The 25,291-nt window shown below is 36.8% G+C and overlaps 2 protein-coding genes across 2 annotated transcripts; both read right to left on the minus strand.

Moving 5' to 3' along the window:
* Nucleotides 1–5,928: 5,928 nt before the first annotated feature.
* On the minus strand, nucleotides 5,929–13,331 carry LOC139820140 (putative odorant receptor 85d). Its single transcript, XM_071790163.1, has 6 exons — nucleotides 12,783–13,331; nucleotides 12,524–12,640; nucleotides 12,348–12,438; nucleotides 12,058–12,194; nucleotides 11,807–11,939; nucleotides 5,929–6,331 (listed from the first exon to the last, which is right to left on the minus strand). Exons 1-6 carry the CDS (start codon nucleotides 12,923–12,925, stop codon nucleotides 6,284–6,286), a joined length of 669 nt encoding a protein of 222 aa, XP_071646264.1. The 5' UTR covers nucleotides 12,926–13,331; the 3' UTR covers nucleotides 5,929–6,283.
* A 9,401-nt stretch (nucleotides 13,332–22,732) lies between these two features.
* On the minus strand, nucleotides 22,733–23,780 carry LOC139820374 (uncharacterized). The gene is made up of 2 exons (XM_071790570.1): nucleotides 23,458–23,780; nucleotides 22,733–23,408 (listed from the first exon to the last, which is right to left on the minus strand). Exons 1-2 carry the CDS (start codon nucleotides 23,778–23,780, stop codon nucleotides 22,733–22,735), a joined length of 999 nt encoding a protein of 332 aa, XP_071646671.1.
* Between the last annotated feature and the right edge of the window lie 1,511 nt (nucleotides 23,781–25,291).

A 25,291-nucleotide genomic window follows, 5' to 3' on the forward strand; every position in this document is an offset into this window, starting at 1 on the left:
AAACGTACGATTACACCTGGACACCGAAAACTATGAAGCGCACTATCTGGATCTTGTCATCGGCAACCTGGGACACGTGGACATCGAATTCAAGATATTAATACACGTAGACACCGAAAACTACGGAGCGCACTATGTGGACCTCGTCATCGGCAACCTGGGACACCTAGACATCGAATTCAACGTACGATTACACATGGACACCGAAAACTATGAAGCGCACTATCTGGATCCCGTCATCGGCAACCTGGGACACGTGGACATCGAATTCAAGGTATTAATACACGTAGACACCGAAAACTACGGAGCGCACTATGTGGATCTCGTCATCGGCAACCTGGGACACGTAGACATCGAATTCAACGTATTATTACACCTGGACACCGAAAACTATGAAGCGCACTATCTGGACCTCGTCATCGGCAACCTGGGATACCTAGACATCGAATTCAAGCTTGATTCATAAGAATCGACTTAAAAATTCCCTAGCGGCACTTTCTGCCAAGCGTAGAGAACCTTCTTTTCCGTTGACTTAATAAATATATATTATATCAAGCTTGATTCATAAGAATCGACTTAAAAATTCCCTAGCGGCACTTTCTGCCAAGCGTAGAGCGTAGAGAACCTTCTTTTCCGTTGACTCAATATATATTATATATTACCTAATTTACCTAAATAAAAATCTTCCTCCTGACCGATAAGTCTATCGACCTAATTTTGAAATACGCGCGCGATATCGAAACTGGCGATACCTGCGCCGCCAGCGTCGAAAAAGTGAAAGTGACGTTTCTGATTATGACGTCATCATACAAGATCGGCGTTAGGAGGAGGAGGAGGAGTATCTTAAAAATAAATTTTCCCATTTGGACTTTGCGTCGCAATATCTCCGCTCGTAGGGCACGTAGCGAAATATTATGAGAGAAACCCCCCCCTAATTGGACCCCAAGCTATCGATCAAGCCTACTTAGAACTTGATCCGTTCACTCGTTATCGAGATCTCAACATCTCGGGTACTCGCAACCCGTCGCGTCGCGTAAAAGAGTCACGGTCGGTCTCGCTCCGCGTGTACTTGGCGCGAGACACTACCGTGTCTCTTGATTCCTAAAAAATTTAAAAAATTTCTGATATCGGCTTCCAAAAAGATCGGTAACAAAAATTTATACACTTATAGCACTCCCCGGAAAATTCTACCCCTGTTTCATATATAACTCTTTGAAATTCGGTCAATTATTTCCCGAAAAATTGGAAAAACCGGTTTCCAGAAAATCGGTAACAAATCCTACATACAACATATTTCATTTAAAACTAATCGACCTATAAACAATTTAATTCCCGAAAATTATTATAAAAAAAAGATTTATTTTTTTTTTGGCCTTTACAGCTTCCTTTATTTCATAATTTAGTGCTGCTCTTAGCAATAGATCATCCTGATCGTCTTCTAACGTACATTTTTTAAAAAATCACACAGATTTTTTTAAACAAAAATCGGAAACGTTTCAAGAAAATCAGCACATTAATGAAAAATTAAACTCGCGGTTTCAAAAAAATCAACATATACAATTCTTTGAGATTCGGTCAATTATTTCCAGAAAAATTGGAAAAATTTTGGAACCGGTTTCCAAAAAGATCGGTAACGAAAAATTATACACTTTATGGCAATTCTCGGGAAATTCTACACCTACTTCATATACAATTCTTTACGATTCGGTCAATTAATTCCCGAAAAGTTGGTAAAATTTTGTAACCGGTTTCCAAAAAGATTGGTAACGAAAAATTGTACACTTTATGGCACTCTCTGGGACATATATATTCTACCCTTACTTCATATACAATTTTTTAAGATTTGGTCAATTAATTCTCGTAAATTTTGAAAAAATTTTGGAACCGGTTTCCAAAAAGATCGGTTCATCCCCGGTAAATTCTACCCTTATTTCATATACTTTTGGTAAAAATTTGGTCCATTAACGAATGAGTAGTTCGCGTACAGACAGACAGACAGACGTGACTTATATATATATATATATATATATATATATATAGATGTTCGACCTACACTGATAATTTCAAATATTTTTAACTTCGAATTTCTAGTATTTATGTGTCTTTTCATATCTCTTGTTTTTTAAGTTTTAATTTCCGATGTTATTAAAATAGAAGATGATCTTTTTAAAAATATTGATCGATTGATGATTAACTTGGAAACCATGTCATCTTATTTTTTTTTTTTTTTTTGCATAAACGGTCACCTGGGGATGATTTTTAGACCCTAATCAAAAGTCACTGTTATTAATTACATATTGCATATTTTTAATTGTTCTATAATTTATTAGTATTTGTGGACAGTATATGTAATAATATCAATATTTTCTGAAAAAGAAAAAAACAAAAAAATATTTAAAAATCGAAAGAAGCATTAAAATTACTGTGACGTGAGCTTTATTTTGGACACAAGAGTGCAAAAATCACTCCAAATGACCGTTCCCGGGTTAATAAGAATCACAATGTAGAAAACATACCTGCGCGATGACTTGTGTTAGACCGATAACCGACACCGTCACAAAGATAACCCGCCTGTCTTTGTTCTTTTGAAAGGGCCATTGCCCCAGCAACGAAAGTAGCGTACGATTGAGTTTATATAATCGAGACTGAAAGATATCCTTAGATGTATCCATCTTCAACACTCGGTTTTGACTACTGCACTGCTCCAATATCGCCTCTAACAACTTTCAGTCTAATAAAAAATTCGGTAGAACTGTTCGATATCACTCATTCTGTCTCTTACCTCCTGCTGCTACTATTACAAAAGCGAAATTTACTTATTATAGGGTATAGATTGTCGGTCTCTTGAGAATTCCATTTAATGTTTGATTGTCGTAAAATCTAAAATGCATATTTGTCGCTAACGTGTTTATGCCGCAGAAACCAAAACGGCACATTGTAAAGTCGCAAGATTATCTTATGGAAATTACGCAATTATAGAGAAGAGAAACAGTCATGCTGAAAATATCGTCTTCGTGGATTCGACGCAGACAAAAGAGGTATGAAAATTTTATTTGCAAGTAGAGTCGATCTAAGACAGGACTGTTACGAAAAGCTTTGAAATCGGTTACATTAGAAAATAATAGTTATGACGTATGAACTTATCAAAGGTCTATGTGTCTATTGTATTACATATTTTCATTATTAAAGATTTTTCTTGTTTTTAAAAATTAAAGATAGACATAAAAGATGTTTTATCAATAAGATAAAAGTTCAAGCATGAGTACTGATATTCTTATTATATTTAATTATTTTCTCGCGTAAATATAGACAACGCTCTGCTATTATTTAAATAGTAATATATCTACATTATTTTTATATTAATAATAATTTTACATTTTTTAGAAGAAAAATTTCGAAAATTCTGTATTAGCGTACAAATCGTAAGACTGTGAAATACGGAACAGATGCACGTACAACTTAGAAAAGGAAAGTAAAATTACTCAAAGTATCAATAGGAAAATGATCATATAAAGGAAATTATGACAAGTCTTATTGTACTCAAACTAGAAAGAGCTTTTATCATACTTTTTTTCAACACGTACAAGGTAAAGTGCTCTTCAGTATTATTATATGTTTTTAAAAATTATTTAGAATTGATTCGTTTTCTTAACTTGTACAAACGGAACTGTATTATTATGTATGTCAAACATTTCTTACAAAGGAGATAATTTAATTTTGTGTAAAATATTTGTTCAATTTGTATTAAATTTATTGGGCAGTAGTTGTATGTTTTAACTACGTCAATGTCAACACGCGATCGTTATGATCCATTACTTTTTGCCCCAACTAGTACACGATAAATAAATATAGTAATTGAGTGATAATCTGCGTGACATAACGGTTTAAAATTATTTAGCACATGGAATTAAATTTAATAATTATATAAAATGCAATCTAATGATTTTCTTATCAAATAAGGTATTTTTAAATTACATTAATAAAGGACCTCGCACAAAAAGGCTGCGAAATGGCTCCCAGTCGATTTGGCTGAAACTTGAATATGATGTAGTTAATGTTGTCCTGATCAAATGTCTCATAGGGCTGGAAGACCAATAATGGCTAGTTTTTGAGATATTCGACTCCAAACATTGAGAAAATAGATGTTTTAGCGTATGTATCCCACACAGCACAGGATATTTTGAGGGACATTTGTGCATCCGCTGGATATCCACCGGATATTAAATATCCACTGGATATCCACCGGTTATTGAGATATCCCACTTTATCTGTAGGACGTCCCTCAGATAAAGTGTGCTGTGTGGGATATAGCTTTAATATATACGAATTGCATGTGTATTCGTGTGCGCTCGCGCGCATGCAGGTGTGTGTGTGTGTGTGTGTGTGTGTGTGTGTGTGTGTATGGGTGTGTGTGTGTGCGTATGCGCGCCCGCGCGGGCGCGCGTGTGAAACTTCTAATTAAGGCACGTGTCTATTCCTTGGAAGTGGTCGGTTGCCTGCATCAGCGACGGTTTGAATTAGTGTAGTTGACGGATATTTTATGTGCTCTTCGTTTCTAGCATAACCCAAATACCACAAAACGCTACATATGTGAGCACAAGTACCCAGTGTACGAGTACCAGACTTGCAGGTACAATAATATCCTAATATTGGTGACAGCTCCTCGTCTATGTTTTCGTCCATACCATCGTCTATCTCATTATCATCGATGGATTTATATGAAATCCAAAGTTGATAATGAGATAGACGATGGTATGGACGAAAACATAGACGAGAAGCTGTCACCAATATTAGGATATTATTGTACCTGCAAGTCTGGTACTCGTACACTGGGTACTTGTGCTCACATATGTAGCGTTTTGTGGTATTTGGGTTATGCTAGAAACGAAGAGCACATAAAATATCCGTCAACTACACTAATTCAAACCGTCGCTGATGCAGGCAACCGACCACTTCCAAGGAATAGACACGTGCCTTAATTAGAAGTTCCACACGCGCGCCCGCGCGGGCGCGCATACGCACACACACACCCATACACAACACACACACACACACACACACACACACACACACACACACACACACACACACACACACACACACACACACACACACACACACACACACGCACACACACCTGCATGCGCGCGAGCGCACACGAATACACATGCAATTCGTATATATTAAAGCTATATCCCACACAGCACACTTTATCTGAGGGACGTCCTACAGATAAAGTGGGATATCTCAATAACTGGTGGATATCCAGTAAATATTTAATATCCGGTGGATATCCAGCGGATGCACAAATGTCCCTCAAAATATCCTGTGCTGTGTGGGATACATACGCTAAAACATCTATTTTCTCAATGTTTGGAGTCGAATATCTCAAAAACTAGCCATTATTGGTCTTCCAGCCCTATGAGACATTTGATCAGGACAACATTAACTACATCATATTCAAATTTCAGCCAAATTGACTGGGAGCCATTTCGCAGCCTTTTTGTGCGAGGTCCTTTGTAAATTAATAAAGAAAATATGAATAAAATTATTTTCTATCGTATAATTCATAATTGTCACAATGTCATGCAAAGGCTTATTTTGCTTCCTTATAGAGAAAGCTTTGTTTTCGTAAACTTTGTACATGAACCTTTGATTGCGTATGTAAAGTTGGGTTTAATTAACCGAATTTAAAAGAATTATATACTTATAAAATAGGAGTAGAAAAAAACCAAAGAAAATATTGTTTTTTGAGTTTTTGATGCCAATATGTTCAGAATGTTCTAATACGTCAAAAAATTGCGTTTAAAAAAATGTCCGTGTGTGTCCGTGTGTGTGTGTGTGTGTGCGTGTGTGTGCGTGTGTGTGTGTGTGTGCGTGTGTGTGTGTGTGTGTGCGTGTGCGTGTGCGTGTGCGTGTGCGTGTGCGTGCGTGCGTGCGTGCGTGCGTGCGTGCGTGCGTGCGTGCGTGCGTGCGTGTGCGTGCGCGTAGTTCTTTAATAATAAAAAATGTAAAAAAAAATGTTTTCTTTATATTGATAAATATTTTGTATGATAGTTTTTGACAGAGGATCGTGGATTCCTCATAAGAAAAGGAATTTTCTTTACTTTAGAAGTTAATGGGTTTTTTATAGCTTTATTTAATTATCTACAGAAAAGGCACTGAAAGGAAAGTTAGCTTACAAATGTGCGATCTTACAAGATTTTATTTTTATCTGTTACTAGCGTGTGATAAATGATAATAGATAAATGTAGATATTCTTAGTTACATTCTAAAATTTTCATTACAAAGACCGTAGCAACATGAAGTATGACGATGATGTACGCAACACCTTAAACAAAATTTTATTTTTACAAAGTAACTGCCATAGACGTATATGGATAGACTGAACATTACAATTGGAGAGCTATAGGCAAAATCTAAAGGACAGAGATGCTTGCTGAGACTCAATTCTGTACACGCTAAAACACGCTTTATCGCAGTATCAACCAATGAACCCTGAGATTGTTTCTTTGTTTCTCCATTGTTGTGTATGTGCCGCCTTTCAGAGGCAAGCCGCACATGTACTGGTGTGGATCCAGTAAATGGTAAGGAAAAGCGGGTAATGAATGTACACTGCGTCTTCTTTTAGAACACTATATATTGTACGTGTAATACGTGGCACGGTTGCTTGCACAATGTTCCCTGGCGACTCGCGTGTCGCCCGCATCAAGACGTCTGCGCATCGGACTGCGCAGCTAGGTAATGCGCGCTACCTATGGGGACGCGCGCACATGTGAACGCTCACACAACACTCCCCTTGCTTATGAATACAATGTACGGGGTGCTGTGTGATTTACGAATCTTAATCTATTACGGAATACCCGAGAGGAACACGGACCAAGGAGTCTAACATGTACGCGAGTCATTGGGACTTGAGCGAGACACCTAAAGGCGTAATGAAAGTGAAGGTCGGCCCTGGTTGTCGACCGAGGGAGGATGGGCCGCGTCGCGATGCGGCTCCGCACTCCCGGGGCGTCTCGTTCTCATCGCGAGAAGAGGCGCACCCAGAGCGTACACGTTGGGACCCAAAAGATGGTGAACTATGCCTGGTCAGGACGAAGTAATCACGCAGGTATAACGGAAGCTTTCGGTTACGTGGTACACGTGAAGGCTGAACTGGCGTAATGTTGTTTTTATTATCAACAGTCCCACTTACAATCCTTGCAGGTGCCTGTATAGGCGTAGACGCTGCTATCACGCTTGGAGGCGTCGCGAACGAATCAGAGCTCGAATCTGCTCTTTCTAAACCCGTAAGGGGTGAATACGGAGGAGCCTTAATCGTACTCGAATCACTAACTATACTATTAGACACATTCTGATCTTTAACGGTTTCGTCAGACGCAACCTGACTTGAATTTGAAACCTTGGACGGCTCCCAGTTTGTATCCGTCATTTCCGTTGTACTATCAGCAAAAGAAGAGTCTTACTCTTTCTCTTTAACCAGTGTGTCTTTACCGATTTTCCGCAGCTGGTTAACATGACGTTTCCACGTACGTCCATCGTCTAACCTAACACTATAATTAAGCGTTCCTAAACGCTGCGCGATTGTACCAAAAACCCATTTATCTTTACCTCTATAATCTCGACAACTGACCCTTCTCCCTTCCTCAAAATTTACAGGCGTACTACTCGTATTATACTTAACTTTTTCTTCGAAAGGTCGCAATAAATCTAACCTAGTACGTAATTTCCGCGAAAATAACATTTCCGCCGGCGAAGTATTTGTTGTCGCATGAGGCGTATTTCTATATTGTAACAACAATTTTTGCAATTCTACATGTACATTCGCTGAAGTACATCGCATTCGCTTTAATGAATTTTTAAGCGTTTGTACGTAACGCTCCGCTTGGCCATTGGTCGCAGGATGGTAGGGGGCTATTAACTTCTGTGCAATCCCATTAAATAACAAGAAATCTTTGAATTCTTTAGACGTAAAAGTCTTAGCATTATCTGAAACAAAATATCTAGGTAAACCGTGCATTGCAAAAATTTCCCGAGTAAGATTTATCGTCGTACGTGACGTTAAATCTTTAACAATATGTATTTCCGGCCATTTTGAAAAAGAATCGACCAGAATGTAAAAATATTGACCTAAAAATGGTCCTGCAAAATCGACATGTACACGCTCGAACGGCGTTGTAGACGGTTCCCATATATGCGAAACATCCTTTGAAGGATTGTTTTGAAACGCATTGCAATCTTTACAGTTTGCAACTAATTTCTCGATATCTTTATCAATTTTCTGCCACCAGACATATCTTCTAGCTAAGTGTTTCATCCGGACGATGCCGAAATGACCTGTATGCAGTTCCTGCAGAATTTTCTTTTGTAAATTAAATGGAATAACCACCCTAGATTCCCGGAAAATAACCCCGTCCTGTAATGTAAATTCGTTCAAGTTAATCGAATGGAAAGTTCTTTCTTTCCCTGTAATTTTTCCCGTTTTCAAAAATTGTAGAACTGTGGATAATTCCTTATCCTTTTCTGTAGCTGTAGCTACCTCTGACGCTTTTACTGGCAATGAATCAAATGTACCTGACTGAAAACTATCTACCGAATCAACTTCATTTGTTTCCTGTGGAATGGGTAATCTAGATAAACAATCCGCGTTTGCATGTAACTCCGATTTTCTGTATTTAATTTCGTAATTGAAATTTTGTAAAAATAATGCATAATGCTGCATACGTAATGCTGTAAAAATCGGAAGACTTTTTGTTGGCGAAAAAATCTGTGTAAGTGGACGATGATCAGTAATCAAAATAAATTTAGCACCCTGTAAATACTGGTGGAACTTCTTAACCCCATAAATAATTGCATATGCTTCTTTATCAATTTGTGAGTATCGTCTCTGAGTAGGCGAAAGTGTCTGTGAGGCGTACTGTATAGCTCTCTCTGAGCCGTCTGGATAGATGTGCGATAAAACCGCACCTACCCCGTAAGAACTCGCGTCTGTAGCTACCGTACTGGCAACCGTGGATCAAAATGTACTAAACATTTAGGACTAATAAACGCATTCTTTGCATCTTGAAAACTCTTCTCGCATTGAGAAGTCCATTGAAATTTAGTATCTTTACGAAGCAAATTATTTAATGGGTATAAGATTGAACTCAATTTAGGGATGAATCTCCCACAATAATTAATCATCCCCAAGAAACTACGAACTTCCGAAACATTGGAAGATCTCTTCATGAGATTTATCGCTTCTATTTTTACCGGATCTTTATGTAATCCGTCTTTATTATTAATGTATCCGCAGTACGAAATTTGCGGCATGAAAAATTCACTCTTTTCCATATTTACGCGAATATTGTATTTTTCCAAACGACTTAAAACTAAACGCAACTTTTGTAGATGATCTTTCGTATCAATGCCTGCGACGCGTATGTCATCGAGAAAAACTACTACTCCCAGAATATCTTTTAATATATTTTCAATGGTGCGTTGCCATATCGCTGGCGCTGCTGCGACACCATACATTAAACGCGTAAATCTATAGAGACCCTTGTGCGTGCTCAAAGTTAACAGGGAACGGTCTTCCGGCCGAACCTCTAATTGTAAATAGGCCTGTAGCAAATCTATTTTAGAAAAAACTGTATCACCGGCCATGGAAATCAGTAATTCATCCGCCGTAGGTAACGGATGTTCGTCGATCAATAACTGTGGATTCAGTGTTACGCTGAAATCCCCGCAGATACGTACTTGTCCGCTTTTTTTAATAACCGGAACTATGGGTGTAGCCCATTCGGAATGATCGACTTTTTCTAATATTCCTTCAGAAACTAATCTATCTAATTCCTCCTCCACCAAAGAACGTAAACGAAAAGGAACTTGGGCGCGCTTTAATAAACACAGGCTTTGCTTTATCTTTTAGCGTAAGCCTTGCTTGCATATTCGTAATTTTTGCAATGGCCGGATTCGTTAAATTAGAAAATTCTTTCAATAACTTTTGTAATTCTAAATTACTCGCGTCATCAACTTTGTGCAATGTATGTAATTGTCCCCGAAATTGATGCATTACTTTATTATTTTTTATTTGCAAGATCCATTCTCGACCCAGCAATGGCTTGCATTCTTGCATTGAAACGTACAAATTTAATTCACGAGAATTTTTACCATCTTGCACCTCTACCACCATGTAACCAAGCACTTTAACCTGTTGCTTACAATATGAAAATAATTGTATATCCGATTCGTGAATTTTATTTTTTGGAAATAATCTATTCACAAGGGACTGAGAAATTAAAGTAACGGCCGCACCGCTGTCGACCTCGAACTTAATACTCTTATTATTAACTAATAACGTTGTGAAAAACTTATCTCTAAATTGCACGTGCTCTACGGGTAAACAATCTACTTTATTTACATTTCTTATGTTAGTACGACAAACCACACGCAAATGCCCGGCTTTACCGCACGCATTACATTTCGTTGCTTTATCTAGCGAACACTGAGATGCAAGGTGATTCTTACCGCACCGGTAACAAGTAATTTTACTCAAATTTTGAAAACGCGGCTTAACATTTTTCTTGTTAAAATTTTTTGGCTTATCTTTATTGAAACTGCCGTTGCTGCTGCCCGTTGCCTTCTTGGCTGCATGTACCTGGGTAACTTCCGTCTCCCCCTGTAGCTGCTTTGTCCTCTTCTCGGACAACTCGATAGTAGCCGCTGTTTGGACCGCCCGTTCCAAATCCAGATCCCTGGTTTCGAGCAATCTGCCTTGAACCCGTCGATTCCTGAGCCCACAGACGAACTGGTTTTTTATGGCGACTTTAATGTGCTCGCCAAAATTGCACTTGAGCGCAATTTTATGTAGCGCTGCCGAAAATTCGAGAGCAGTCTCCCCCTCTTCTTGTTTTCTCTGGTAAAACTTGTACACTTCCCCGATCTCGAGTGGGGTTGGTTCGTAAAAATCTTTTAATGTTTTTATAATGTCTTCATAATCCGTCGTATACGGATTGTTTGGACTCAATCTGTCCGCTAGCATTCCGAATGCTGTAGGGCCTACATAATGCAGGAGATACGGTACGCGATCTGCGTTCGCGATAGTGAAAATCTTGAATGCACCTTCCAAACGCATTTGCCACTTCGAAAACTGTCCTACCGTAGGATCGAAAGGCTCGATTGTAAACGTATTCGGTGCATGTGCCATTGTACTTATCTTTCGCGAAAGTTTTCAGTACGTTCTTCACTTCTTGAACGTACGAGAATTTGCGTTCGTGCCACGTGTGTCTCCCAAAATAACCGCGCGTAATTGTCGCGGTACTGGAAAATTGCAATCTTGAGACACTTTTTGATCGCTGAATTAGACCGTCCTCGTCGCCAATTGTTGTGTATGTGCCGCCTTTCAGAGGCAAGCCGCACATGTACTGGTGTGGATCCAGTAAATGGTAAGGAAAAGCGGGTAATGAATGTACACTGCATCTTCTTTTAGAACACTTTATATTGTACGTGTAATACGTGGCACGGTTGCTTGCACAATGCTCCCTGGCGACTCGCGTGTCGCCCGCATCAAGACGTCTGCGCATCGGACTGCGCAGCTAGGTAATGCGCGCTACCTATGGGGACGCGCGCACATGTTAACACGCTCACACAACATCCACCTTACCTTCTTCACACCAACTACACAATTAGACAAGAAAAGCGTCTCAGCAAACATATCTATGTTTTTGATATCTTCTCTACAGCTCTCCAATAGGAATGCTCAGTCTATTATATACGTCTATGGTAATTGCACATATAAATTCTATAAAACAATTACACTTACCGTATTGAAAGTTACATATGACAGTACAATGATTTTACCCATTCTTAGTATTGATGGCCTCTCACTTCTTATCATCATCATTATAAGAAGCTTCCTCGCTGCTATTGGCATATTGTACCACTCTGAATTATACCTACAATTTTTGGAAGAAATTTTAAAATTTCATTATTTATTTATCCGCTTGCTATTTTGTTATGCTTTCATGGATTATATGATTTAGCAAACTACTGCTTATATTATACAAAACGTACGCAGATTTAAACACTTTCTCGCTGGAATCTATGATTTTCTGACCCTGCCAGTTTTCGAAGAAAACGTTAATTAAAAGTCCGTTTAGATAAGCAGTGGGTTTTAAAAGGCGATTAATATTTTCTGTGTTGGTTATCACCTACACGACAAAAAGACAAGATATATAATTAATGAAATATAGTAAATATAGTTAAATAAATTAGCTTTACTAAATATTTTATTAATTTATACATGCGATGTAAAAGCACATCCAAAAACTATTAAAATTTTGTGAGAATTTCATCAGATATACCTGATATCCCAGGACACTTAAAATAAGTACGGTCAGTCCAATATGTATAAAGAGAGGTAAGCTATATACTGATTCTATGACGGCAACAAATCTAATATAATATACACAAACATATCATTTGTTACTTTGTTGCTTGTACAAAGATAATAATGCCAAGCGTTCAACCGTATACTCACTGCATCGTTTCCGTGTGTCTGCGAATACTGTACGCGATATTCGCATAAGATTTATCTTTTGCAGTCGTCATCGTCAATCTGTCGTTTTTGAGGACTAACGCGGTTTCCAACCGGTATCTAAGCTCAATATTATCAAAAAAATTTTTTAATGACGCCTCTTGGAATAAAAGTATTTCCGCAACAAATAAACTATCCCATTATTCGCGTGGCATCTTTATAGAATCCATGCACTTAAACCATGATCGTTTATTAGACTCACCTCAAAGCCGCGAACAAACCGCAGCAGTATTCGACAAGTGTTAGATACAGAACATCGAATACTACTAGTAAGACTGTGTAAGAAAAATCGCATATGGCGCTGTGTATAAAAATTGGAACGTAATATGTGTCTAGATCAACCATATAATTAACACGATGAGGTAGTCCTATTTGAACTTTACTTAATGTCTTAGTCTTCTCGGATTCCGTGTATAAAATTCTTGTCAGTAATGTCGAAAGTATATAAAGGACACTGTGACCTAGTAAGAAACCTAATTTACAGAATAATTGTTACATAATTGACAGTTATTGCCGTTAAAAAATTACATAATATTTTAATATTTTAAAAAGCGTCAAACGTTTTCAAACATTTTTTAAAGCTACTGTAATATACAGGGTGAGTGCGAAATCGTAGTACAAGCGACGAGATGATTCCTCATGCCAAAACAAATCGAAATTGTAGGATAATTTTTTTCGTAAAAAGCTTTATTTTCGAAATAAACAATTTTGAAAATTTATCACGTATATATACTTGTCTAGAGACCATATAATCAGCCTATACAGCACAAAATGTTTTCAAAAAGTATTTCTAAACATTTCTGTAAAAATATTGCAAAAAACATTTTTAAGTGATTTTAGGAATATTTTAAAACGGTTTAAAAAATTTTTGTGGTAACATTTTTAAAAATATTTTAAGAATTTTTTTAAAATATTTTTAAAAATGTTCTTCTTTATCACCCAGACAATATTTTCTTAAATATTCGAAATATATTTTTGAAATATTAATTATATCTACATATTATTGTTTTATAATCTCGTTTCAAAATGTTTAAAAAAATATTTTAAATTTATTTATTATTGGTTTTATAATCTTTTTTTTTTAAATATTTTTGAAATATTATAAAATATTTTAATTAAGATGCACCTTTCCGTGCTAGTTTGCAACGACGCCGCTAGGCAGCGCATAATGGTAAGGCTAACTCGTAAGTACATGCTTTGGGTGCTAAGGTTTATATATGTTAATATAAGCTAATTAAGGATTGAGTTGCTAATACAATAAGCAGGCATTTGGCGAAGCAAAATCATGACATTCGCAAGACATATCTTTGCCAGCAATACAACGCAAGGTTCACTCAACACTGCTGCGATGATATAGATATACAAAATAATGTTTTCCAAAGTATAATGTCCAGTCGGCACGTCGTTAAAAATAACAAATAAATCGACTAATTAGGACAAAGCTGCAAAAAATTTTAATCTCTTGTTTGGGTGTCAGTAATGACATACTAAGTTCCATACTAAGTTTCTTACATTACATCAACTTCACCTCTCTTACTCGACTCAACTACACTTCGATTCGCGAGTCGATAGCTTGCGCGCTCCTATCTATCGATAGAGGGATCGAGAGCGCTAACATGCCGCCTCCCTTGGAAGGATTACCTTTCAAAATACAATCTTGTAAATACAGTACAAAAATTCAACTCAAATTGAAACATATTAATTTTAGAACTCAAATAAACTTCTTTTTAGGCTACAGAACAATTAAGCAATCTGTCTTTCGCCTCACGATAAATGAACAGAATAAAATATGTGAAACTGAGCTTTACTTATTCTTAAACGTATAATGTCTTAAACCTATAATGATCTAAACTGCGCAAACAATCTTTTCAGTCTTTTAATCTTTCGGATTACACTTTCTCGCGTTATTTAATCGATAGTAGAATCTTCTACCGGAATCGGGCACAGTTTTCTCACCGCTCTTTTAAACTCTCCGTTTTTAGTTTTTACCGCGACCACTCGCACTACTCCGTCTTACCAGAATATAGCTTACAATTAGTAACTCTACTCATCAACCATTGAAAGGAGGGCACATGGTCTTCCTTCAACAACACGATAGTGTTCATCTTGATGTTCTCGCCGGACTCGGTCCACTTGTTTCGCTTTTGAAGTTCTTGCAGGTATTCTGACTTCCATCGGCTCCAGAACTGCTGTCGCACCTTGCATATGTGTTTTCACCGAGACAATCGGTTATCTGGTGTTTCTAAATAATATTCTCGACCAGTTGTACTAGTGAATCGCATACCAGGAAGTGGGACGGGGTTAACCCGTTGACTGTGTATGACGGCTATAGCCGCAAAAAACAAAAGTGGCCAAGAGTGTGTATGATGGCTATAGCCGCAACGTAGAAAAAACAAAGTAAAACTTTTTGAATTTGCTTGAAACTTGTTACTCGGGAGTTTCTGGGGTCGCTGATTACGAATCCGAAGTCAGATGTACAAAATTCAAATGGCGGATCCAATATGGCGGATCAAAATTACACAAAAGGTTTGACTTTCATGAAATTTGGTATTTTTATATTTTTTGGATTTCTGAATCTGAATATAAAGTCAGATTTTCAAAATTCAAAATGGCGGATTCAATATGACGGATCAAAAATAAAAAAGTTGGTAGATTTACATGAAATTGTGTAGCCTTATGTCTTTTGGGTCTCTGAATCCAAATATGATGTCAAATTTTCAAAATTTTAAATGGCGGATCCAATATGGCGCATCAAAATTACAAAAAATGGTCTGATTTTTATGAAATTTGGTACCCTTATGTTTTTTGGGTCTCTGAATCCAAATATGTCATCAAAATTAAAAAATGGCGGATGCAATATGGCGCTTTAAAATTATAAAAAATGTATTGATATCTATTAAACTTGGATTCTTTAAGTATTTTAGATTGCAGATCTTAATATAATATAAAAATTCCAAAATTACAACTTACCTAGAATAAAAAGTAACAGAGATATTGTAAGCGACCCAACTAGCCAAATTTTATTGATCTAAAACGCTACGTTTCGACCGTGGATCCGGTCCTTTTCAAGCGCAAATACACCTCTCACAAATATATTAGTCAGGCATAATGCCCTAACTACGCCGAATCTAAAAAATATTTGTGCGTCGGTATCAAACGATACAATATAAAATATTCGTTTAAACGGCATACTTCGTTAGATGTTTGTGTCGTGTCAGAGCCGTGCGGTGGTAAAATTTAGACATTACCTAGAATATAAGGGTACCAAATTTCATGAAAATCAGACCATTTTTTGTAATTTTGATCCGCCATATTAGATCCGTCATTTTGAATTTTGAAAATCTGACATTATATTCGGATTCAGAGACCCAAAAAAATAAGGGTACCACCAAATTTCATGAAAATCAAACCATTTTTTGTAATTTTGATCCGCCATATTGGATCCGCCATTTAGAATTTTTGAAAATCTGACATCATATCGGATTCAGAGACCCAAAAAAACATAAGGGTATCAAGTTTCATAATAATCCGATAAACTTTTTTTTCAACACACTTTTGGCCCAAATAGTAAAATTCTCTTACACAGCCAATGGGTTAATACGTCAAAATTATTGGGATCTTTGGATAAGGGAGGTAAGGGGCCTCGAGTTGAGGATTACTACAATTTCTGTCAGCAAAGTACAATATTCCTCGAAAGTAAGCACCTTGCCTTGTGTAACTGTGTACAAATGCCGCTTAGTTCCTTATGAAAAAGTAGTACTGGTTTTAATACTGGAAAAAGTATTGGTGAAAACATAAGTACTCAAAGTACTACTAAATTCGACCATACTGACTTCGTCAGTACTCCTTCCCAGTACTCATCCAGTACTCATCCAATACTCATTCAGTACTCCCTTCAGTACTTTTTTTAGTACTCCCCCAGTATTCCCTCCAGTACTTTCTCCAGTACTCCCTCAGTACTCTCCCAGTACTCCCCCCAGTACTCCCTCCAATACTTCCTCTAGTACTCTTTTAGTACTTCTTGAATACTCGTGGGATACTAACGTGTGGCACAGGCGCAGTACTTGCGCAGTACTATCCAAATAGAACAAAAAGTGTAATTGTAGGCTTAGAGTTTAGGAACTCTTGCCTTAGGCGACTAGCGCCCGAAAATATCTGATTTGGTCCCGTAGGGGGTCTCCTCTTATACAAGTCGGTGCAGAATCTTGAACTCGAGAGAATGCTTGGGCGAGGCCACGCTTAGCGGCGTCGATGCAAACTGCCCATTTTACTAGTGTTTCCGCGCGGGCGTGTATCACTGGTGGCGTGACCGCCACAAAGATGATATTGATAGTTTAGTGTGTTAATTTAGTATTTTATTATTTAGTATTTCTAAGATACGTTACGAAAAAGTAGTAATAGCAATTAGTACTCAGTACTGAGTGATCAGCACTTGTAGTATTGACAGTATTAGTATGTTAATACTCATAAATATTGCAGAATGGTCAGTATTGTGCCTATTAGTTCTTTATTAATTTAGTATTTCTAAGATACGTTACGAAAAAGTAGTAATAGCAATTAGTACTCAGTACTGAGTGATCATACTCGTAGTATTGACAGTATTAGTATGTTAATACTCGTAAATATTGCAGAATGGTCAGTACTGTGCCTATTAGTTCTTACAGTACTGGCAGTACTATCATGATAGTACTCCGAATATTAATCTGATAAAGTACTGACCACTTCAATACTTTGAAGTACTAATGAGTATTATTGCTTGTAGTACTGCCAGTACTGTAAGCACTTACAGACACAGTACTGACCATTCTGCAGTATTCATGAGTATTAACATACTAATACTCTCTAATATACTACGAGTACTGATCACTCAGTACTGAGTACTGATTGCTAGTACTACTTTTTCGTAAGGGTTATCTTAACGGCCGCCTCCCAAATGCCTCCAAAGTGAGGTGCTCGCGGAAGGTTAAAGTTTCATACGATGCGCTGTTGAGCTAGGCTTGTCTCGATCTCGCGCTTTTTCTTTTCTAAAAAGGCGAAAATCTCCTTCAGTTCGCGGGCTGCTCCCACGAAGTTCGTTTCATTGTCAGAGAAAATTTGAGAACACAGTCCTTGTCTTGCTGTAAAACAACTCATCGCCGCTAAAGAGGCTTCTGTGGTAAGGTCAAATACCAGCTCCAAATGTACTGCCTTTGTGCTGAGGCACGTGAATACGGCCACGTAACCTTTCGATACATTGACTCTTCCTCAACGCCTGCTCTCTCGCACTTGCAGAAGGCCTGCGTAGTCTATTCTTGTGCAAATAAATGGCCTGGCGTAAGCACTGACACGCTCCTTAGGCAAGTCACTCATCTTGATGTCTAGGATTGCCGGTTTGAATCGGTAGCAGTTTAAGCAATTTTTAATTACTTTCCTGACTTCTCTTTGACCACTAATCGGCCAAAAACGATGTCGCACCGCGCTAAGCAGCTGTTCTTGCGGACAATGATGCAGTCTGACGTGCTCCTCACCGATAATGGATCCAGTTATTACATGTTTTGTAGGTAAAACCATCGGATGCTTTCACTCCATTGACAGACTTACATGCCGGAGCCTTCCTCCTACTCGAATCAATCCATCGCCGACCAGGAATGGGTCTAACCCCCGTAACTTGCTCTTTCGTGATATTTCGCGCTCCTTTTGTAAATTCTCTATCTCTTCATGGAACGCCTCTCGTTACGTCATTTTGACGATCGTCTGCTCCGCTTGCTGCAACTCCTCGACTGATAGTGGTCCACCCTTATTTATGGCACGCCGTTTTACTTTTTAATGGCATCAATAATATTCTACACAATATAAAAGTTTCCAAAATAATTGTTCTAAAAAAATAGCGATTCTTACTAATGATTTTAAATTATGTCGAACATAATAAAAATTGGACGAATTAAAATTATGTCGGGACATAAAAATAATTCCGAATTTTTATTATGTTCCGACATCATAGTAATTCATCCAATTAAAATTATATCGGAACATAATAAAAATTGTACGGCAAGCCGTTTTACTTTTTAATAGCATAATAAATATTCCATTCAATATAAAAGATCAAAAAATAATAGTCTTAAAAAAAATTACAATGAATTAAAATTATGTCAAGACATCATAAAAATTCGGAATTATTTTTACGTGTCGATATCATTTTAATTCAACCAATTTTTTATGATGTCACGACATAATTTTAATTCAACGAATTAAAATTTGATATACATAATAAAATTGCATGGCACACCGTTTTACTTTTCAATAGCATAAATAATAATCTATACAATATAAAAGTTTCAAAAAATAATTGTCTTGAGAAAAATAGCTATTTTTACTAATGAATTAAATTTATGTCAAACATAATAAAAATTGCATAAATTAAAATTATGTCGGGACATAATAAAAATTCGGAATTATTTTTATGTCCTAACATAATTTTAATTTCACGAATTAAAATTATGTCTGGACATCATAAAAATTAGATGAATTAAAATTATGTCGAGACATCATAAAAATTGTACGAATTAAAATGATGTCGACATCATAAAAATTGAATGAATTAAAATTATGTCGAGACATAATAAAAATTGTATGAATTAAAATTATGTCGAGACATCATAAAAATTGTATGAATTAAAATTATGTCGACATCATAAAAATTGAATAAATTAAAATTATGTCGCTACGTAAAAATAATTCCGAATTTTTATGATGTGTCGACATAATTTTAATTCATACAATTTTATGATGTCTCGACATAATTTTAATTTATTCAATTTTTATGATGTTTCAATTTTTATGACATCTCGACATAATTTTAATTCATTCAATTTTTATGATGTCTCGACATAATTTTAATTCATTCAATTTTTATGATGTCGACATCATTTTAATTCATATAATTTTTATGATGTCGACATAATTTTAATTCATACAATTTTTATGATGTCTCGACAAAATTTTAATTCATTCAATTTTTATAATGTCTCAATTTTTATGATGTCCGAATTTTTATGATGTCTGAATTTTTATGATGTCTGAATTTTATGATGTCTCAATTTTAATGTCTTTTATGATGTCTGAATTTTTATGATGTCTGAATTTTTATGATGTCTCAATTTTTATGATGTCTGAATTTTATGATGTCTCAATTTATTATTTTATGATGTCTCATTTTTATGATGTCTCAATTTTTATGATGTCGCGACATAATTTTAATTCCGGAGCTGGTGATTTTCATCCCACAATATTGGCAGCATTGTGTAAGTAGCGTCAACAGTTCTCACAGCTTGAATTCGATGTCTACGTGTCCCAGGTCGCCGATTACGACGTCCAGATAATGCGCTCCGTAGTTTTCGGTGTCTAAGTGTATTAATACCTTGAATTCGATGTCTACGTGTCCCAGGTTGTCGACGACGAGGTCCAGATAGTGCGCTCCGTAGTTTTCGGTGTCTAGGTGTACTAATACCTTGAATTCGATGTCACGTGTCCCAGGTTGCCGATGACGGCGTCCAGATAATGCGCTCCGTAGTTTTCGGTGTCTAGGTGTATTAATACCTTGAATTTGATGTCTACGTGTCCCAGGTTGCCGACGACGAGGTCCAGATAGTGCGCTCCGTAGTTTTCGGTGTCCAGGTGTATTCATACTTTGAATTCGATGTCTACGTGTCCCAGGTTGCCGATGACGACGTCTAGATAATGCGCTTCGTAGTTTTCGGTGTCTAGGTGTATTAATACCTTGAATTCGATGTCTACGTGTCCCAGGTTGCCGATGACAACGTCCAGATAATGCGCTCCGTAGTTTTCGGTGTCTAGGTGTATTAATAACTTTGAATTCAAATCTAGGACACGTAGGTATCGAATTCGAGGATTTGTTCTAACAACTAGACACCGAAAACTACGGAGCGCACTGCCTAGGTTCCGTCATCGACCTGGAATACATAGATATAGGAAAATTATATATATTTAACTCTAATTGTAAGTTTTTAGTTAATGGTGCTTTTTAATTAATCAGAAACAAATCTAACGGCACTTTTATTATATTATGTGAATACAAGCTTTCGATTGCGATTATAAGACATAGATATATATATTTTTAACTTTATGTACATTATATTTAACAAAATTATAATATTACAAAAAATTATTTTAATCACAAAGAATTAAAAAGATAACAGTACAAAATAAAAATATTTAATTAAAATAAAATAAATAAATTTTTATTTAAAAAAAACTTGGCGCTGCTAGACCTTGAAATTTAATAAAGTATTAAAATTTGGATTGAATTTAATAAAGCCCAAAATTTTTGATTAAATAAAAAAATAATTTAGGGAAGTATGCAACGGGAGTCAAAAAGCAGCGCCAAGTTTTTTTACAAGAAAAATTTATTTATTTTATTTTAATTAATTATTTTTATACGTAATATCTATGTATTCCAGGTCGATGACGGAACCTAGGCAGTGCGCTCCGTAGTTTCCGGTGTCTAGTTGTTAAAACAATTCCTTGAATTCGATATCTACGTGTCCTAGATTTGGATTCAAAGTTATTAATACACTTAGACACCTACAGAGACACCTACATCCTAGAAAACTACGGAGCGCACTATCTAGACCTTGTCATCGGCAACCTAGAACACGTAGACATCGAATTCAAAGTATGAATACACCTAGACACCGAAAACTACGGAGCGCATTATCTGGACGTCGTCATCGGCAACCTGGGACACGTAGACATCGAATTCAAGGTATTAATACACCTAGACACCGAGAACTACGGAGCGCATTATCTGGACGTCGTCATCGAAAACCTTGGACACGTAGACATCGAATTTAAAGTATGAATACACCTAGACACCGAAAACTACGGAGCGCACTATCTGGACCTCGTCGTCGGCAACCTGGGACACGTAGACATCGAATTCAAGGTATTAATACACCTAGACACCGAAAACTACGGAGCGCACTATCTGGACCTCGTCGTCGGCAACCTGGGACACGCAGACATCGAATTCAAGGTATTAATACACCTAGATACCGAAAACTACGCAGCGCACTATCTGGACGTCGTCATCGCCGACCTGGGACACGTAGACATCGATTTCAAGCTGTAAGAACTGTTGGCACTACTTACACAATGCTGCCAATATTGTGGGATGAAAATCACCAGCTCCGAAATTAAAATTATGTCGCGACATCATAAAAATTGAGACATCATAAAAATTCAGACATCATAAAAATTGAGACATCATAAAAATTGAGACATCATAAAAATTCAAACATCATAAAAATTCGGACACCATAAAAATTGAGACATCATAAAAATTGAGACATCATAAAAATTCAGACATCATAAAAATTCAGACATCATAAAAATTCAGACATCATAAAAATTGAATGAATTAAAATTATGTCGAAACATCATAAAAATTGTATGAATTAAAATTATGTCGACATCATAAAAATTGTATGAATTAAAATGATGTCGACATCATAAAAATTGAATGAATTAAAATTATGTCGAGACATCATAAAAATTGAATGAATTAAAATTATGTCGAGATGTCATAAAAATTGAAACATCATAAAAATTGAATGAATTAAAATTATGTCAAGACATCATAAAAATTGAATGAATTAAAATTTTGTCGACACATCATAAAAATTCGGAATTATTTTTACGTATCGACATAATTTTAATTCATACAATTTTTATGATGTCGACATAATTTTAATTCATACAATTTTTATGATGTCTCAACATAATTTTAATTCATTCAATTTTTATTATGTCTCGACATAATTTTAATTCATCAAATTAAAATTATGTCAAACATAATAAAAATTGGATGTATAAAATTATGTCGGAACGTGATAAAAATTTGAAATTAAATTATATTTTATATATGTCCAGACATAATTTTATTTCGTGAAATTAAAATTATGTCAGGACATAAAAATAATTCCGAATTTTTATTATGTCCTGACATAATTTTAATTTATCCAATTTTTATTATGTTTGACATAAATTTAATTCATTAGTACAAATAGCTATTTTTCTCAAGACATTATTTTTTGAAACTTTTATATTATGTAGAATATTATTTATGCTATTAAAAAGTAAAACGGCGTTCCATACTTATTGACTCCACTGCAATTTACTTTGAATCTCAAACAATAAGCTATAACTCTCTTGAGTTTTCCATACTTTGAAATTCTCCTCAGTATGTCCTTTGATTCGCTTATCTTTAACGTTCGTCGCCGTCTTTAGTTTGGGTAAGTTTTCTTCTGGTTTCTTCAATCTCTCGGATCTTCGATGATTACTCATGAGCCAATGCGGTCCGTGCCACCAAAGTCGATTGACTGCCAGTGTATCTGCGCTAACACCCCTCGACAACATGTCAGTTGGGTTTTCTTCAGAAGGCACATGATTCCAAGCAATTCCTTCTGTCAAATCTTCTATTCTTGATACTCGGTTAATTACAAAAGTCTTAAGTTTATTGGGCTGAAGTTTAATCCACCCTAGCACAATAGTGCTATCGCTCGACAGCGTAGTTTCTCCGATGCTGTTACCAAATGATTTTCTTGTTGTCTCGTTTAACCTAGCAAGCAGAAGGGCTGCCTCAAGTTCTAACCTAGGCAGTGAGATCGTTTTTAAAGGAGCTACCCTTGACTTTGAGCAGATAAGATGTGAGCTAACTTTGCCTTCACCGTTGACACTTACTGCGTAGAGACACGCTCCAAAAGCTTTCTCTGAAGCGTCGCAAAATTCAAACACATCGAATTTCTCTGATACGCGTGCTGGAGCAATGTTTCTAGGAATTCGTAACTCGTTGATCTTCGGTAATGATGTGTAGTATATACGCTTCCCATTCAGCTAGAAGCTCTTTTGGAACCGGTCGGTCCCACTCGAGGTCTTGTTGCCAAAGTCGCTGCATGATGATTTTGCCGTTAATTAGCAATGGTGCTATGAGTCCTAAGGGATCAAAGACTTGAGCGATTTTAGACAATAAAACGCGCTTTGTAATAATCTGAGCGTTTGAGATCTGAATCTCGTACTGTAGGCAATCCTCGGTAGAATTCCACAGCAATCCAGGAGTCTTTAAGGGTCCTTCTTTGTCGATGACGAGCATCGTGTCCGTTTTGCTTTCTTCGGATAGATGCTGTACGTAGAACTCGCCGGTCATTTGATCTCCACTTCCTTAGAGGAAACTGACCTTGCATCAGCATTTTCGCGAGATCTTTTTGTAGCTTAATAGCATCTTCTAATTTTTTCGCGCCTGTTATAACATCGTCCATGCAGGTGTCCTCCAGAATAGCGATCGCTGCTTCAGGCTCTTCTCTCTGTTTTCCTTGGCTACCCTGGCGGAAAAAATTTCTATGAATAACTGCAAAATTTAACTAGAAATAGAAATTTGTACATTTTTGTTGAAATATTTATTTTTTTGTAGAAATATCTACGAAATAGTACCACAAATTACAATGTTCTCAAATCAAGAAATTATTGCAACCCAGCAAACACAATGCAACATGTAACGTACAGGTTAGTCGTAATTTCCTACTCAACAATATAAATGCAATATAACACACGTGTTATATTGAAGGCATGAAGGCATTTGATCGCCAAGAACACTGCGCACTGCCACGATCTTTCTTGTCAACGACGATCTGTCTGAACATGGCCGCCACATCTGCGGTTACCACAAACTCATGTGTTCTGAAACGAAGAATAATAAAAATGAGTTCTCTTTGCAGGTTTGGTCCATTTAATAACTTATCATTAAGACTTGTTCCTAACGTCGTTTTGGCGGACGCGTCAAATACAACTCGGAGTTTGGTTGTTATACTTTCCGGTCGTATGACAGGTTGGTGCGGCAAGAAATATTGCTATGTCTCGTGTCCTTCGTCGTCCTTAATCCAGGACACATGTCCCTGTTGTATGTAATCTTCCATGAATTTCACGTAGCTCGCTTTCAACTCAGGATCTTTTGCCATGCGTCTAGTGAGATAAGGCGTCTATATGCTGTATCCCTTGAGTCTCCGAGCTTAACGTCCTCGCGTATTGGTAAGCGAACGATAAATCGCCCCGATTCATCTCTTTTGACTGTCTCTATGAACATCGTCTCGCATGCTAGCTCTTCTTTCGTGTAGTGTGGCGTATCTGGGAAAGTCTCTCGCTTCCAGAAACGTTCGACTTGCTCGCTCAATTCAACATTTGATATGGCTAGGCAGGTTGATTGCGTGAGGGAGTTTGACTCGTTCATTTCTCCTCCAATTATCCACCCTAATAGCGTGTTCTGCAACACGGGTTGTCCTTCGATTCGATTTCTCGGCGTACCTATTACTATTTTCCAGTATAACGCTGCTCCTATCAATAGATCTATGAATCCTGGTTCTTCGAAGACAGGGTCTGCTAGCTGGATATCTTTCGGTAAGACTATATTCTTCACGTCAATTTTGCTCTAAGGCAAATCTTCTATAATTGAGGGTAACACGAGGCATATATATTCTAGTGTTGTTTCGAAGTTGTTATAGTTATAAGTTATAAGACGAGAGTTGTATCTCAGTGACCTTTCTGATGGTTGTCTTCGTTTGACTAATGCCTGAAATAGCCCGATCCTCTGATCGATATTGTAACTTGAGCTTTCGCGCTAATTTCTCGGTTATGAGATTTGACTGTGAACCCGGGTCGAGTAAT

The sequence above is a fragment of the Temnothorax longispinosus genome, chromosome 10 (assembly GCF_030848805.1).
Source record: "Temnothorax longispinosus isolate EJ_2023e chromosome 10, Tlon_JGU_v1, whole genome shotgun sequence".
In the NCBI taxonomy this organism is placed as follows: Eukaryota; Metazoa; Arthropoda; class Insecta; order Hymenoptera; family Formicidae; genus Temnothorax; species Temnothorax longispinosus.